Source organism: Enoplosus armatus, chromosome 11 (genome assembly GCF_043641665.1).
Source record: "Enoplosus armatus isolate fEnoArm2 chromosome 11, fEnoArm2.hap1, whole genome shotgun sequence".
NCBI classification, from domain to species: domain Eukaryota; kingdom Metazoa; phylum Chordata; class Actinopteri; order Centrarchiformes; family Enoplosidae; genus Enoplosus; species Enoplosus armatus.
This window is the reverse complement of record NC_092190.1, coordinates 6,394,825-6,410,768: the sequence shown is the minus strand read 5'-3', so window position 1 is coordinate 6,410,768 and position 15,944 is coordinate 6,394,825. Positions and strand designations below refer to the sequence as shown.

The 15,944-nt window shown below is 60.2% G+C and overlaps 2 protein-coding genes across 2 annotated transcripts; both read right to left on the bottom strand.

Annotated features, from left to right (window-relative positions):
• Positions 1-1,148: 1,148 nt before the first annotated feature.
• Positions 1,149-2,615, bottom strand: LOC139292621 (mucin-21-like). The gene is made up of 2 exons (XM_070914983.1): positions 2,567-2,615; positions 1,149-2,452 (listed from the first exon to the last, which is right to left on the bottom strand). Exons 1-2 carry the CDS (start codon positions 2,613-2,615, stop codon positions 1,149-1,151), a joined length of 1,353 nt encoding a protein of 450 aa, XP_070771084.1.
• A 3,052-nt stretch (positions 2,616-5,667) lies between these two features.
• Positions 5,668-14,636, bottom strand: LOC139292620 (pneumococcal serine-rich repeat protein-like). The gene is made up of 3 exons (XM_070914982.1): positions 13,538-14,636; positions 5,793-13,459; positions 5,668-5,748 (listed from the first exon to the last, which is right to left on the bottom strand). Exons 1-3 carry the CDS (start codon positions 14,634-14,636, stop codon positions 5,668-5,670), a joined length of 8,847 nt encoding a protein of 2,948 aa, XP_070771083.1.
• Between the last annotated feature and the right edge of the window lie 1,308 nt (positions 14,637-15,944).

Here is a 15,944-nt window from a genome sequence, read left to right as displayed (position 1 = left end):
GACTATAGATGTTGTCGGGGGCATTAAAAGGTCTCCATGCCGAAAACACAAACTCATCTACTCACTAGTCCGCATTTGCAGGCTCGTATTTATACTCTATATCTCTCTGTATATCTATATATTTTCTTAAAAGCTTAGTGGTGGTGATGTCGAAGTAATGCAACCGTGGTGTACTTAATTTATTGCCCAACATTAGCTTTTTACATTTACACTTCAAAAATCATAAAAGTGGTGTTCATTTGTGAAGATTATCTTGCTGAACAAAACATATCATAAATAATAAGTATCATAAAGTTCTGTTTGCCACAGAGCTTATTTTCTGCAATAACCCAAAATCCCATTGGCTTTTTTTCGAGGGAACCAGAGCAATGCTAACCTCCAGGTTGGCCTACAAAAATATATCATCCCTGCAGCGCTCTATAGAGTTACAAAGTGGGAGGAGCTACTTCAAGGGCCTGTTTCCTTAAGTAAAAGTTTTAATTTTGCCCATGGACCAATGACTCACAGTTGCAGCACTTCTATGGTTTGGATCGGCATGAAATTCACCTGGTTGAATCATCAGTACAAAATATGAAAACCTGTTTCAGAGCGTAAAACCATACAGTGAGAATTTACCAACGAATCCCACAGTTCATTTCAGCAAGGACCATTCAATGATGGAAGCGAAAGATTACGCTGTTGAAACACTGAAAATACAGTCAATGGTTTAATTAGTTCACTTTTAGATTCTGGGCCAATTTTTTGATTATTTTACCCATTTAGATTTCATATTTTCACAAGACACAATTTGTTAATGAAGCGCAAAACTTGTAAATGGAAGTGCATTTTCCAATCTTTGTTAGAGGAAAGACAGATTCACAGTAATATTCTAAGCAGTATTTCAAGAATTTTGAAGCAGCACTCTGGCTGACCATTAGTGAGGACCACAAACCTTATTAAAATATAGCCACAAAAACAGTAACATGAAATTCATGAAGAAACAGTGATAATAAATGTAGATGCATTTAAAATGTAGAAATAAATTATTACTCAATTAATACATTTATTTATTTTATTATGTATACAATACTTTCTGTATGTTATAGATGTATTAATTGAAAAGTAATTGCTTATCCTCTATTCTTCAGCGGCACACTATTAATCCTCCTCTACGTCGTGGTGGAGAAAGGGCTGCTAGTCGTGGAGGAGGCGCCGCTGGTGGTTTTCGAATTAGTGCTAGTCGTTGTGGAGGATGCGCCGCTGGTGGTTGTGGAGGCAATTGTTGTAGAGGACATAGTCGTGGCAAGAGCAGCAGAGGCTCCGCTGGTCGTAGAGGAAACAGCGCTGGTGGTCGTCGAGCTGGCAATAGTCATGGTGGTGGAGGCACTGGCACTCATTGTGGTGGTGGGGGAGGCGGCTTTGGTGGTTGTTGAGGCGGCGCTCGTGGCCGTCGAGCCAGTGCTGGCTGTGGTGGACGCCCATCGGGTTGTCGAGTCAGCTGTTGTTGAGGACATAGTCATGGCAGGAGCAGAAGAGGCACCGCTGGTCGTGGAGGAGGCGCCGCTGGTGGTTGTCGAGCTAACACTAGTCGTGGTGGTGGAGGCGCCGCTGGTCGTGGAGGAGGCGCCGCTGGTGGTCGTAGAGCTGGCAATAGTCATGGTGGTAGAGGCACTGACACTCATCGTGGTGGTGGGGGAGACGGCATTGGTGGTTGTCGAGCCGGCGCTCGTGGCCGTTGAGCCAGTGCTGGCCGTGGTGGAGGCAGTTGTTGTTGAGGACACAGTCGTGGCAGGAGCAGCAGAGGCGCCGCTAGTCTTGGAGGACGCGCTATTGGTCGTGGTGGAGACACTGGCACTCATCGTGGTGGTGGGGGATGCGGCATTGGTGGTTGTCGACCCAGTGCTGGCTGTGGTAGAGGCACGTCGCGTTGTGGAGTCAGCTGTTGTTGAGGACATAGTCATGGCAGGAGTAGAAGAGGCACCGTTGGTCGTGGAGGAGGCGCCGCTGGTGGTTGACGAGCTAACACTAGTCGTGGTGGTGGAGGCGCTATTGGTCGTGGAGGAGGTGCCTGTGGCCGTCGAGCCAGTGCTGGCTGTGTTGGAGGCACGTCGGCTTGTGGAGGGAGTTTTTGTTGAGTACATAGTCGTGGAAGGAGCAGCAGAGGCACCGCTGGTCGTGGAGGAGGCGCCGCTAGTGGTCGTAGAGCTGGCAATAGTCATGGTGTTGGAGGCACTGGCACTCATCGTGGTGGTGGGGGAGGGGTCATTGGTGGTTGTTGAGCCGGCGCTCGTGGCCGTCAAGCCAGTGCTGACTGTGGTGGAGGAACTTCGCGTTGTGGAGGCAGTTGTTGTTGAGGACACAGTCGTGGCAGGAGCAGAAGAGGCACCGCTGGTCGTGGAGGAGGCGCCGCTGGTGGTTGTCGAATTAACACTAGTCGTGGTGGTGGAGGCGCTATTGGTCGTGGAGGAGGTGCCTGTGGTGGTCGTCGAGCCATCGCTCGTGGCCGTCGAGCCAGTGGTGGAGGCACGTTGGCTTGTGGAGGCAGTTTTTGTTGAGTACATAGTCGTGGAAGGAGCAGCAGAGGCACCGCTGGTCGTGGAGGAGGCGCCGCTAGTGGTCGTCGAGCTGGCAATCATGGTGGTGGAGGCACTGACACTCATCGTGGTGGTGGGGGATGCGGCATTGGTGGTTGTCGACCCAGTGCTGGCTGTGGTAGAGGCACGTCGCGTTGTGGAGTCAGCTGTTGTTGAGGACATAGTCATGGCAGGAGTAGAAGAGGCACCGTTGGTCGTGGAGGAGGCGCCGCTGGTGGTTGACGAGCTAACACTAGTCGTGGTGGTGGAGGCGCTATTGGTCGTGGAGGAGGTGCCTGTGGCCGTCGAGCCAGTGCTGGCTGTGTTGGAGGCACGTCGGCTTGTGGAGGGAGTTTTTGTTGAGTACATAGTCGTGGAAGGAGCAGCAGAGGCACCGCTGGTCGTGGAGGAGGCGCCGCTAGTGGTCGTAGAGCTGGCAATAGTCATGGTGGTGGAGGTACTGGCACTCATGGTGTTGGAGGCACTGGCACTCATCGTGGTGGTGGGGGAGGGGTCATTGGTGGTTGTTGAGCCGGCGCTCGTGGCCGTCAAGCCAGTGCTGACTGTGGTGGAGGAACTTCGCGTTGTGGAGGCAGTTGTTGTTGAGGACACAGTCGTGGCAGGAGCAGAAGAGGCACCGCTGGTCGTGGAGGAGGCGCCGCTGGTGGTTGTCGAATTAACACTAGTCGTGGTGGTGGAGGCGCTATTGGTCGTGGAGGAGGTGCCTGTGGTGGTCAACGAGCCATCGCTCGTGGCCGTCGAGCCAGTGGTGGAGGCACGTTGGCTTGTGGAGGCAGTTTTTGTTGAGTACATAGTCGTGGAAGGAGCAGCAGAGGCACCGCTGGTCGTGGAGGAGGCGCCGCTAGTGGTCGTCGAGCTGGCAATAGTCATGGTGGTGGAGGCACTGACACTCATCGTGGTGGTGGGGGAGACGGCATTGGTGGCCGTCGAGCCAGTGCTGGCTGTGGTGGAGGCACGTGGGGTTATGGAGGCAGTTGTTGTTGAGGACATAGTCGTGGCAGGAGCAGCAGAGGCGCTGCTGGTCGTGGAGGAGGCGCCGCTGGTGGTCGTAGAGCTGGCAATAGTCATGTTGGTGGAGGCACTGGCACTCATGGTGGTGGAGGCACTGGCACTCATCGTGGTGGTGAGGGAGGGGTCATTGGTGGTTGTTGAGCCGGCGCTCGTGGCCGTCCAGCCAGTGCTGGCTGTGGTGGAGGCACGTGGGGTTGTGGAGGCAGTTGTTGTTGAGGACATAGTCGTGGCAGGAGCAGCAGAGGCGCTGCTGGTCGTGGAGGAGGCGCCGCTGGTGGTCGTAGAGCTGGAAATAGTCATGGTGGTGGAGGCACTGGCACTCATGGTGGTGGAGGCACTGGCACTCATCGTGGTGGTGAGGGAGGGGTCATTGGTGGTTGTTGAGCCGGCGCTCGTGGCCGTCCAGCCAGTGCTGACTGTGGTGGAGGCACGTCGGGTTGTGGAGGCAGTTGTTGTTGAGGAAATAGTCGTGGCATGAGCAGCAGAGGTACTGCTGGTCGTGGAGAAATTGCCGCTGGTGGTGGTCGAGCTAGCGCTAGTCGTAGTGGTGGAGGCACTGGCACTCATCGTGGTGGTGGGGGAGGCGGCATTGGTGGTTGTCGAGCCGGCGCTCGTGGCCGTCCAGCCAGTGCTGGCTGTGGTGGACGCACGTCGCGTTGTGGAGTCAGCTATTGTTGAGGACATAGTCGTGGCAGGAGCAGCAGAGGCGCCGCTGGTCGTGGGGGAGGCGGCATTGGTGGTTGTCGAGCCAGTACTCGTGGCCGTCCAGCCAGTGCTGGCTGTGGTAGAGGCACCTCGGGTTGGGGAGGCAGTTGTTGTTGAGGAAATAGTCGTGGCAGGAGCAGCAGAGGTACTGCTGGTCATGGAGAAAGCGCCGCTGGTGGTTGTCGAGCTAGCGCTAGTCGTAGTGGTGGAGGCACTGGCACTCATCGTGGTGGTGGGGGAGGCGGCATTGGTGGTTGTCGAGCCGGCGCTCGTGGCCGTTGAGCCGGCACTCGTGGCCGTTGAGCCAGTGCTGGCCGTGGTGGAGGCACGTCGGGTTGTGGAGGCAGTTGTTGTTGAGGACACAGTCGTGGCAGGAGCAGCAGAGGCGCCGCTAGTCTTGGAGGACGCGCTATTGGTCGTGGTGGAGACACTGGCACTCATCGTGGTGGTGGGGGATGCGGCATTGGTGGTTGTCGACCCAGTGCTGGCTGTGGTAGAGGCACGTCGGGTTGTGGAGGCAGTTGTTATTGTGGACATAGTCGTGGAAGGAGCAGCAGAGGTACTGCTGGTCGTGGAGAAAGCGCCGCTGGTGGTTGTCGAGCTAGCGCTAGTCGTAGTGGTGGAGGCGCTATTGGTCGTGGAGGAGATGCCTGTGGTGGAGGCACCGGCACTCATCGTGGTGGTGGGGGAGGCGGCATTGGTGGTTGTCGAGCCGGCGCTCATGGCCGTCGAGCCAGTGCTGGCTGTGGTGGACGCACGTCGGGATATGGAGGCAGTTGTTGTTGAGGACATAGTCATGGCAGGAGCAGAAGAGGCACCGCTGGTCGTGGAGGAGGCGCCGCTGGTGGTTGACGAGCTAACACTAGTCGTGGTGGTGGAGGCGCTATTGGTCGTGGAGGAGACACTGGCACTCATCCTGGTGGTGGGGGATGCGGCATTGGTGGTTGTCGAGACGGCGCTCATGGCCGTCGAGCCAGTGCTGGCTGTGGTGGACGCACGTCGGGTTGTGGAGGCAGTTGTTGTTGAGGACATAGTCATGGCAGGAGCAGAAGAGGCACCGCTGGTCGTGGAGGAGGCGCCGCTGGTGGTTGACGAGCTAGCGCTAGTCGTAGTGGTGGAGGCGCTATTGGTCGTGGAGGAGATGCCTGTGGTGGAGGCACCGGCACTCATCGTGGTGGTGGGGGAGGCGGCATTAGTGGTTGTCGAGCCGGCGCTCATGGCCGTCGAGCCAGTGCTGGCTGTGGTGGACCCACGTCGGGTTGTGGAGGCAGTTGTTGTTGAGGACATAGTCATGGCAGGAGCAGAAGAGGCACCGCTGGTCGTGGAGGAGGCGCCGCTGGTGGTTGACGAGCTAACACTAGTCGTGGTGGTGGAGGCGCTATTGGTCGTGGAGGAGGTGCCTGTGGTGGTCGTCGAGCCATCGCTCGTGGCCGTCGAGCCAGTGGTGGAGGCACGTTGGCTTGTGGAGGCAGTTTTTGTTGAGGACATAGTCGTGGAAGGAGCAGCAGAGGTACTGCTGGTCGTGGAGAAAGCGCCGCTGGTGGTTGTCGAGCTAGCGCTAGTCGTAGTGGTGGAGGCGCTATTGGTCGTGGAGGAGATGCCTGTGGTGGAGGCACCGGCACTCATCGTGGTCGTGAGGGAGGAGTCATTGGTGGTTGTTGAGCCGGCGCTCGTGGCCGTCCAGCCAGTGCTAACTGTGCTGGAGGCACGTCGGCTTGTGGAGGCAGTTTTTGTTGAGTACATAGTCGTGGAAGGAGCAGCAGAGGCACCGCTGGTCGTGGAGGAGGCGCCGCTAGTGGTCGTCGAGCTGGCAATAGTCATGGTGGTAGAGGCACTGACACTCATCGTGGTGGTGGGGGAGACGGCATTGGTGGTTGTCGAGCCGGCGCACGTGGCCGTTGAGCCAGTGCTGGCCGTGTTGGAGGCACGTCGGCTTGTGGAGGCAGTTTTTGTTGAGTACATAGTCGTGGAAGGAGCAGCAGAGGCACCGCTGGTCGTGGAGGAGGCGCCGCTAGTGGTCGTAGAGCTGGCAATAGTCATGGTGGTGGAGGCACTGGCACTCAGTGTGGTGGTGGGGGAGGGGTCATTGGTGGTTGTTGAGCCGGCGCTCGTTGCCGTCCAGCCAGTGCTGACTGTGGTGGAGGCACGTCGGGTTGTGGAGGCAGTTGTTGTTGAGGACACAGTCGTGGCAGGAGCAGAAGAGGCACCGCTGGTCGTGGAGGAGGCGCCGCTGGTGGTTGTCGAACTAACACTAGTCGTGGTGGTGGAGGCGCTATTGGTCGTGGAGGAGGTGCCTGTGGTGGTCGTCGAGCCGGCGCTCGTGGCCGTCGAGCCAGTGGTGGAGGCACGTCGGCTTGTGGAGGAAGTTTTTGTTGAGTACATAGTCGTGGAAGGAGCAGCAGAGGCACCGCTGGTCGTGGAGGAGGGGCCGCTAGTGGTCGTCGAGCTGGCAATAGTCATGGTGGTGGAGGCACTGGCACTCATCGTTGTGTTGGGGGAGACGGCATTGGTGGCCGTCAAGCCAGTGCTGGCTGTGGTGGAGGCACGTGGGGTTGTGGAGGCAGTTGTTGTTGAGGACATAGTTGTGGCAGGAGCAGCAGAGGCGCTGCTGGTCGTGGGGGAGGCGGCATTGGTGGTTGTCGAGCCGGTACTCGTGGCCGTCCAGCCAGTGCTGGCTGTGGTAGAGGCACCTCGGGTTGGGGAGGCAGTTGTTGTTGTGGAAATAGTCGTGACAGGAGCAGCAGAGGTACTGCTGGTCGTGGAGAAAGCGCTGCTGGTGGTTGTCGAGCTAGCGCTAGTCGTAGTGGTGGAGGCACTGGCACTCATCGTGGTGGTGGGGGAGGCGGCATTGGTGGTTGTCGAACCGGCGCTCGTGGCCGTTGAGCCGGCGCTCGTGGCCGTTGAGCCAGTGCTGGCCGTGGTGAAGGCACGTCGGGTTGTGGAGGCAGTTTTTGTTGAGGACAGAGTCGTGGCAGGAGCAGCAGAGGCGCCGCTAGTCTTGGAGGACGCGCTATTGGTCGTGGTGGAGACACTGGCACTCATCGTGGTGGTGGGGGATTCGGCATTGGTGGTTGTCGACCCAGTGCTGGCTGTGGTAGAGGCACGTCGGGTTGTGGAGGCAGTTGTTGTTGTGGACATAGTCGTGGCAGGAGCAGCAGAGGTACTGCTGGTCGTGGAGAAAGCGCCGCTGGTGGTTGTCGAGCTAGCGCTAGTCTTAGTGGTGGAGGCACTGGCACTCATCGTGGTGGTGGGGGAGGCGGCATTGGTGGTTGTCGAGCCGGCGCTCGTGGCCGTCGAGCCATTGCTGGCTGTGGTGGACGCACGTCGCGTTGTGGAGTCAGCTGTTGTTGAGGACATAGTCATGGCAGGAGCAGAAGAGCCACCGCTGGTCGTGGAGGAGGCGCCGCTGGTGGTTGACGAGCTAACACTCGTCGTGGTGGTGGAGGCGCTATTGGTCGTGGAGGAGATGCCTGTGGTGGAGGCACCGGCACTCATCGTGGTGGTGGGGGAGGCGGCATTGGTGGTTGTCGAGCCGGCGCTCGTGGCCGTCGAGCCAGTGCTGGCTGTGGTGGATGCACGTCGGGTTGTGGAGGCAGTTGTTGTTGAGGACACAGTCGTGGCAGGAGCAAAAGAGGCACCGCTGGTCGTGGAGGAGGCGCCGCTGGTGGTTGTCGAGCTAACACTAGTCGTGGTGGTGGAGGCGCTATTGGTCGTGGAGGAGGTGCCTGTGGTGGAGGCACCGGCACTCATCGTGGTGGTGGGGGAGACGGCATTGGTGGCCGTCGAGCCAGTGCTGGCTGTGGTGGAGGCACGTGGGGTTGTGGAGGCAGTTGTTGTTAAGGACATAGTCGTGGCAGGAGCAGCAGAGGTGCTGCTGGTCGTGGAGGAGGCGCCGCTGGTGGTCGTAGAGCTGGCAATAGTCATGGTGGTGGAGGAACTGGCACTCATGGTGGTGGAGGCACTGGCACTCATCGTGGTGGTGAGGGAGGGGTCATTGGTGGTTGTTGAGCTGGCGCTCGTGGCCGTCCAGCCAGTGCTGACTGTGGTGGAGGCACGTCGGGTTGTGGAGGCAGTTGTTGTTGAGGAAAAAGTCGTGGCAGGAGCAGCAGAGGTACTGCTGGTCGTGGAGAAATTGCCGCTGGTGGTGGTCGAGCTAGCGCTAGTCGTAGTGGTGGAGGCACTGGCACTCATCGTGGTGGTGGGGGAGGCGGCATTGGTGGTTGTCGAGCCGGCGCTCGTGGCCGTCGAGCCAGTGCTGGCTGTGGTGGACGCACGTCGGGTTGTGGAGGCAGTTGTTGTTGAGGACACAGTCGTGGCAGGAGCAAAAGTGGCACCGCTGGTCGTGGAGGAGGCGCCGCTGGTGGTTGTCGAGCTAACACTAGTCGTGGTGGTGGAGGCGCTATTGGTCGTGGAGGAGGTGCCTGTGGTGGTCGTCGAGCCGGCGCCCGTGGCCGTCGAGCCAGTGGTGGCTGTGGTGGAGGCACGTCGGCTTGTGGAGGCAGTTTTTGTTGAGTACATAGTCGTGGAAGGAGCAGCAGAGGCACCGCTGGTCGTGGAGGAGGCGCCGCTAGTGGTTGTTGAGCTGGCAATAGTCATGGTGGTGGAGGCACTGGCACTCATCGTGGTGGTGGGGGAGACGGCATTGGAGGCCGTCGAGCCAGTGCTGGCTGTGGTGGAGGCACGTGGGGTTGTGGAGGCAGTTGTTGTTGAGGACATAGTCGTGGCAGGAGCAGCAGAGGTGCTGCTGGTCGTGGAGGAGGCGCCGCTGGTGGTCGTAGAGCTGGCAATAGTCATGGTGGTGGAGGCACTGGCACTCATCGTGGTGGTGAGGGAGGGGTCATTGGTGGTTGTTGAGCTGGCGCTCGTGGCCGTCCAGCCAGTGCTGACTGTGGTGGAGGCACGTCGGGTTGTGGAGGCAGTTGTTGTTGAGGAAATAGTCGTGGTAGGAGCAGCAGAGGTACTGCTGGCCGTGGAGAAATTGCCGCTGGTGGTGGTCGAGCTAGCGCTAGTCGTAGTGGTGGAGGCACTGGCACTCATCGTGGTGGTGGGGGAGGCGACATTGGTGGTTGTCGAGCCGGCGCTCGTGGCCGTCCAGCCAGTGCTGGCTGTGGTGGACGCACGTCGCGTTGTGGAGTCAGTTGTTGTTGAGGAAATAGTCGTGGCAGGAGCAGCAGAGGTACTGCTGGTCGTGGAGAAAGCGCCGCTGGTGGTTGTCCAGCTAGCGCTAGTCGTAGTGGTGGAGGCACTGGCACTCATCGTGGTGGTGGGGGAGGCGGCATTGGTGGTTGTGGAGCCGGCGCTCGTGGCCGTTGAGCCGGCACTCGTGGCCGTTGAGCCAGTGCTGGCCGTGGTGGAGGCACGTCGGGTTGTGGAGGCAGTTGTTGTTGAGGACATAGTCGTGGCAGGAGCAGCAGAGGCGCCGCTAGTCGTGGAGGACGCGCTATTGGTCGTGGTGGAGACACTGGCACTCATCGTGGTGGTGGGGGATGCGGCATTGGTGGTTGTCGACCCAGTGCTGGCTGTGGTAGAGGCACGTTGGGTTGTGGAGACAGTTGTTGTTGAGGACATAGTGGTGGTAGGAGCAGCAGAGGTACCGCTGGTCGCGGAGAAGGCGCCGCTAGTGGTTGTCGAGCTAGCGCTAGTCGTAGTGGTGGAGGCACCGGCACTCATCGTGGTGGTGGGGGAGGCGGCATTGGTGGTTGTCGAGCCGGCGCTCGTGGCCGTCGAGCCAGTGCTGGCTGTGGTGGACGCACGTCGCGTTGTGGAGTCAGCTGTTGTTGAGGACAAAGTCATGGCAGGAGCAGAAGAGGCACCGCTGGTCGTGGAGGAGGCCCCGCTGGTGGTTGTCGAGCTAACACTAGTCGTGGTGGTGGAGGCGCTATTGGTCGTGGAGGAGGTGCCTGTGGTGGTCGTCGAGCCGGCGCTCGTGGCCGTCGAGCCAGTGCTGGCTGTGGTGGAGGCACGTTGGCTTGTGGAGGCAGTTTTTGTTGAGTACATAGTCGTGGAAGTAGCAGCAGAGGCACCGCTGGTCGTGGAGGAGGCGCCGCTAGTGGTCGTCGAGCTGGCAATAGTCATGGTGGTGGAGGCACTGGCACTCATCGTGATGGTGGGGGAGACGGCATTGGTGGTTGTCGATCCGGCGCTGGTGGCCGTTGAGCCAGTGCTGGACGTGGTGGAGGCGCGTCGGGTTGTGGAGGCAGTTGTTGTTGAGGACATAGTCGTGGCAGGAGCAGCTGAGGTACCGCTGGTCGCGGAGAAGGCACCGCTAGTGGTTGTCGAGCTAGCGCTAGTCGTAGTGGTGGAGGCACCGGCACTCATCGTGGTGGTGGGGGAGGCGGCAATGGTGGTTGTCGAGCCGGCGCTCGTGGCCGTCGAGCCAGTGTTGGCTGTGGTGGACGCATGTCGGGTTGTGGAGGCAGTTGTTGTTGAGGACACAGTCGTGGCAGGAGCAAAAGAGGCACCGCTGGTCGTGGAGGAGGCCCCGCTGGTGGTTGTCGAGCTAACACTAGTCGTGGTGGTGGAGGCGCTATTGGTCGTGGAGGAGGCGCCGCTAGTGGTCGTCGAGCTGGCAATAGTCATAGTGGTGGAGGCACTGGCACTCATCGTGGTGGTGGGGGAGGCAGCATTGGTGGTTGTCGAGCCGGCGCTGTTGGCCGTTGAGCCAGTGCTGGCCGTGGTGGAGGCACGTCGGGTTGTGGAGGCAGTTGTTGTTGAGGACATAGTCGTGGCAGGAGCAGCAGAGGCGCCGCTAGTCGTGGAGGACGCGCTATTGGTCGTGGTGGAGACACTGGCACTCATCGTGGTGGTGGGGGATGCGGCATTGGTGGTTGTCGACCCAGTGCTGGCTGTGGTAGAGGCACGTCGGGTTGTGGAGGCAGTTGTTGTTGAGGACATAGTCGTGGTCGGAGCAGCAGAGGCACCGCTGGTCGTGGAGGAGGCGCCGCTAGTGGTCGTAGAGCTGGCAATAGTTATGGTGGTGGAGGCACTGGCACTCATGGTGGTGGAGGCACTGGCACTCATCGTGGTGGTGGGGGAGACGGCATTGGTGGTTGTCGAGCCGGCGCTGTCGGCCGTTGAGCCAGTGCTGGCCGTGGTGGAGGCACGTCGGGTTGTGGAGGCAGTTGTTGTTGAGGACACTGTCCTGGCAGGAGCAGAAGAGGTGGTCGTGGAGGAGGCGCCGCTGGTGGTTGTCGAGCTAACACTAGTCGTGGTGGTGGAGGCGCTATTGGTCTTGGAGGAGGTGCCTGTGGTGGTCGTCGAGCCGGGGCTCGTGGCCGTCGAGCCAGTGGTGGCTGTGGTGGAGGCACGTCGGCTTGTGGAGGCAGTTTTTGTTGAGTACATAGTCGTGCAAGGAGCAGCAGAGGCACCGCTGGTCGTGGAGGAGGCGCCGCTAGTGGTCGTCGAGCTGGCAATAGTCATGGTGGTGGAGGCACTGGCACTCATCGTGGTGGTGGGGGAGACGGCATCGGTGGCCGTCAAGCCAGTGCTGGCTGTGGTGGAGGCACGTGGGGTTATGGAGGCAGTTGTTGTTGAGGACATAGTCGTGGCAGGAGCAGCAGAGGCGCTGCTGGTCGTGGAGGAGGCGCCGCTGGTGGTCGTAGAGCTGGCAATAGTCATGGTGGTGGAGGCACTGGCACTCATGGTGGTGGAGGCACTGGCACTCATGGTGGTGGTGAGGGAGGCGTCATTGGTGGTTGTTGAGCCGGCGCTCGTGGCCGTCCAGCCAGTGCTGACTGTGGTGGAGGCACGTCGGGTTGTGGAGGCAGTTGTTGTTGACGAAATAGTCGTGGCAGGAGCAGCAGAGGTACTGCTGGTCGTGGAGAAAGCGCCGCTGGTGGTTGTCGAGCTAGAGCTAGTCGTGGAGGCGCTATTGGTCGTGGAGGAGGTGCCTGTGGTGGTCGTCGAGCCGGCGCTCGTGGCCGTCAAGCCAGTACTGGCTGTGGTGGAGGCACGTGGGCTTGTGGAGGCAGTTTTTGTTGAGTACATAGTCGTGGAAGGAGCAGCAGAGGCACCGCTGGTTGTGGAGGAGGCGCCGCTAGTGGTCGTCGAGCTGGCAATAGTCATGGTGGTGGAGACACTGGCACTCATCGTGGTGGTGGGGGAGACGGCATTGGTGGCCGTCAAGCCAGTGCTGGCTGTGGTGGAGGCACGTGGGGTTATGGAGGCAGTTGTTGTTGAGGACATAGTCATGGCAGGAGCAGCATAGGCGCTGCTGGTCGTGGAGGAGGCGTCGCTGGTGGTCGTAGAGCTGGCAATAGTCATGGTGGTGGAGGCACTGGCACTCATGGTGGTGGTGAGGGAGGCGTCATTGGTGGTTGTTGAGCCGGCGCTCGTGGCCGTCCAGCCAGTGCTGACTGTGGTGGAGGCACGTCGGGTTGTGGAGGCAGTTGTTGTTGAGGAAATAGTCCTGGCAGGAGCAGCAGAGGTACTGCTGGTCGTGGAGAAAGCGCCGCTGGTGGTTGTCGAGCTAGCGCTAGTCGTGGAGGCGCTATTGGTCGTGGAGGAGGTGCCTGTGGTGGTCGTCGAGCCGGCTCTCGTGGCCGTCGAGCCAGTGGTGGCTGTGGTGGAGGCACGTCGGCTTGTGGAGGCAGTTTTTGTTGAGTACATAGTCGTGGAAGGAGCAGCAGAGGCACCGCTGGTCGTGGAGGAGGCGCCGCTAGTGGTCGTCGAGCTGGCAATAGTCATGGTGGTGGAGGCACTGGCACTCATCGTGGTGGTGGGGGAGACGGCATTGGTGGTTGTCGAGCCGGCGCTGGTGGCCGTTGAGCCAGTGCTGGCCGTGGTGGAGGCACGTCGGGTTGTGGAGGCAGTTGTTGTTGAGGACATTGTCGTGGCAGGAGCAGCAGAGGCGCCGCTAGTCGTGGAGGACGCGCTATTGGTCGTGGTGGAGACACTGGCACTCATCGTGGTGGTGGGGGATGCGGCATTGGTGGTTGTCGACCCAGTGCTGGCTGTGGTAGAGGCACGTTGGGTTGTGGAGACAGTTGTTGTTGAGGACATAGTGGTGGTAGGAGCAGCAGAGGTACCGCTGGTCGCGGAGAAGGCGCCGCTAGTGGTTGTCGAGCTAGCGCTAGTCGTAGTGGTGGAGGCACCGGCACTCATCGTGGTGGTGGGGGAGGCGGCATTGGTGGTTGTCGAGCCGGCGCTCGTGGCCGTCGAGCCAGTGCTGGCTGTGGTGGACGCACGTCGCGTTGTGGAGTCAGCTGTTGTTGAGGACAAAGTCATGGCAGGAGCAGAAGAGGCACCGCTGGTCGTGGAGGAGGCCCCGCTGGTGGTTGTCGAGCTAACACTAGTCGTGGTGGTGGAGGCGCTATTGGTCGTGGAGGAGGTGCCTGTGGTGGTCGTCGAGCCGGCGCTCGTGGCCGTCGAGCCAGTGGTGGCTGTGGTGGAGGCACGTCGGCTTGTGGAGGCAGTTTTTGTTGAGTACATAGTCGTGGAAGGAACAGCAGAGGCACCGCTGGTCGTGGAGGAGGCGCCGCTAGTGGTCGTCGAGCTGGCAATAGTCATGGTGGTGGAGGCACTGGCACTCATCGTGGTGGTGGGGGAGGCGGCATTGGTGGTTGTCGAGCCGGCGCTGTTGGCCGTTGAGCCAGTGCTGGCCGTGGTGGAGGCACGTCGGGTTGTGGAGGCAGTTGTTGTTGAGGACATAGTCGTGGCAGGAGCAGCAGAGGCGCCGCTAGTCGTGGAGCACGCGCTATTGGTCGTGGTGGAGACACTGGCACTCATCGTGGTGGTGGGGGATGCGGCATTGGTGGTTGTCGACCCAGTGCTGGCTGTGGTAGAGGCACGTCGGGTTGTGGAGGCAGTTGTTGTTGAGGACATAGTCGTGGTAGGAGCAGCAGAGGCACCGCTGGTCGTGGAGGAGGCGCCGCTAGTGGTCGTAGAGCTGGCAATAGTTATGGTGGTGGAGGCACTGGCACTCATGGTGGTGGAGGCACTGGCACTCATCGTGGTGGTGGGGGAGACGGCATTGGTGGTTGTCGAGCCGGCGCTGTCGGCCGTTGAGCCAGTGCTGGCCGTGGTGGAGGCACGTCGGGTTGTGGAGGCAGTTGTTGTTGAGGACACTGTCCTGGCAGGAGCAGAAGAGGTGGTCGTGGAGGAGGCGCCGCTGGTGGTTGTCGAGCTAACACTAGTCGTGGTGGTGGAGGCGCTATTGGTCTTGGAGGAGGTGCCTGTGGTGGTCGTCGAGCCGGGGCTCGTGGCCGTCGAGCCAGTGGTGGCTGTGGTGGAGGCACGTCGGCTTGTGGAGGCAGTTTTTGTTGAGTACATAGTCGTGCAAGGAGCAGCAGAGGCACCGCTGGTCGTGGAGGAGGCGCCGCTAGTGGTCGTCGAGCTGGCAATAGTCATGGTGGTGGAGGCACTGGCACTCATCGTGGTGGTGGGGGAGACGGCATCGGTGGCCGTCAAGCCAGTGCTGGCTGTGGTGGAGGCACGTGGGGTTATGGAGGCAGTTGTTGTTGAGGACATAGTCGTGGCAGGAGCAGCAGAGGCGCTGCTGGTCGTGGAGGAGGCGCCGCTGGTGGTCGTAGAGCTGGCAATAGTCATGGTGGTGGAGGCACTGGCACTCATGGTGGTGGAGGCACTGGCACTCATGGTGGTGGTGAGGGAGGCGTCATTGGTGGTTGTTGAGCCGGCGCTCGTGGCCGTCCAGCCAGTGCTGACTGTGGTGGAGGCACGTCGGGTTGTGGAGGCAGTTGTTGTTGACGAAATAGTCGTGGCAGGAGCAGCAGAGGTACTGCTGGTCGTGGAGAAAGCGCCGCTGGTGGTTGTCGAGCTAGAGCTAGTCGTGGAGGCGCTATTGGTCGTGGAGGAGGTGCCTGTGGTGGTCGTCGAGCCGGCGCTCGTGGCCGTCAAGCCAGTACTGGCTGTGGTGGAGGCACGTGGGCTTGTGGAGGCAGTTTTTGTTGAGTACATAGTCGTGGAAGGAGCAGCAGAGGCACCGCTGGTTGTGGAAGAGGCGCCGCTAGTGGTCGTCGAGCTGGCAATAGTCATGGTGGTGGAGACACTGGCACTCATCGTGGTGGTGGGGGAGACGGCATTGGTGGCCGTCAAGCCAGTGCTGGCTGTGGTGGAGGCACGTGGGGTTATGGAGGCAGTTGTTGTTGAGGACATAGTCATGGCAGGAGCAGCATAGGCGCTGCTGGTCGTGGAGGAGGCGTCGCTGGTGGTCGTAGAGCTGGCAATAGTCATGGTGGTGGAGGCACTGGCACTCATGGTGGTGGTGAGGGAGGCGTCATTGGTGGTTGTTGAGCCGGCGCTCGTGGCCGTCCAGCCAGTGCTGACTGTGGTGGAGGCACGTCGGGTTGTGGAGGCAGTTGTTGTTGAGGAAATAGTCCTGGCAGGAGCAGCAGAGGTACTGCTGGTCGTGGAGAAAGCGCCGCTGGTGGTTGTCGAGCTAGCGCTAGTCGTGGAGGCGCTATTGGTCGTGGAGGAGGTGCCTGTGGTGGTCGTCGAGCCGGCGCTCGTGGCCGGCGAGCCGGTGCTCGTGGCCGTCGCAGGAGCAGCAGTGGTGGGCGTTGTTGTGGAGGACGTTGTCGTGGCAGGAGCAGCAGTGGTGGCCGTTGTTGTGGAGGGCGTTGTGGTAGTCGTGGCAGGTGCGGCAGTGGTCGTCGTCACAGGCTGAGTAGCTGTGGTGGTGGTCACCGTGGCAGGTGC

Excerpts from the sequence above, each read along its gene's own strand:
- LOC139292620 (XM_070914982.1), bottom strand. The coding sequence starts at position 14,636 with ATGACTATTGCCAGCTCGACGACCACTAGCGGCGCCTCCTCCACGACC. Across the intron at positions 13,460-13,537 it reads CGGGGCCTCCTCCACGACCA|CCAGCACTGGCTCGACGGCC; the intron begins GCGGTGCCTCTT and ends CGTCCACCACAG. Across the intron at positions 5,749-5,792 it reads CGACCAGCAGTACCTCTGCT|CCAACGTGCCTCCACCACTG; the intron begins GCTCCTTCCACG and ends TGCCTCCACAAG.
- LOC139292621 (XM_070914983.1), bottom strand. The coding sequence starts at position 2,615 with ATGATTGCCAGCTCGACGACCACTAGCGGCGCCTCCTCCACGACCAGC. Across the intron at positions 2,453-2,566 it reads CGCCTCCTCCACGACCAGCG|GCACCTCCTCCACGACCAAT; the intron begins GTGCCTCTGCTG and ends CGACCACCACAG.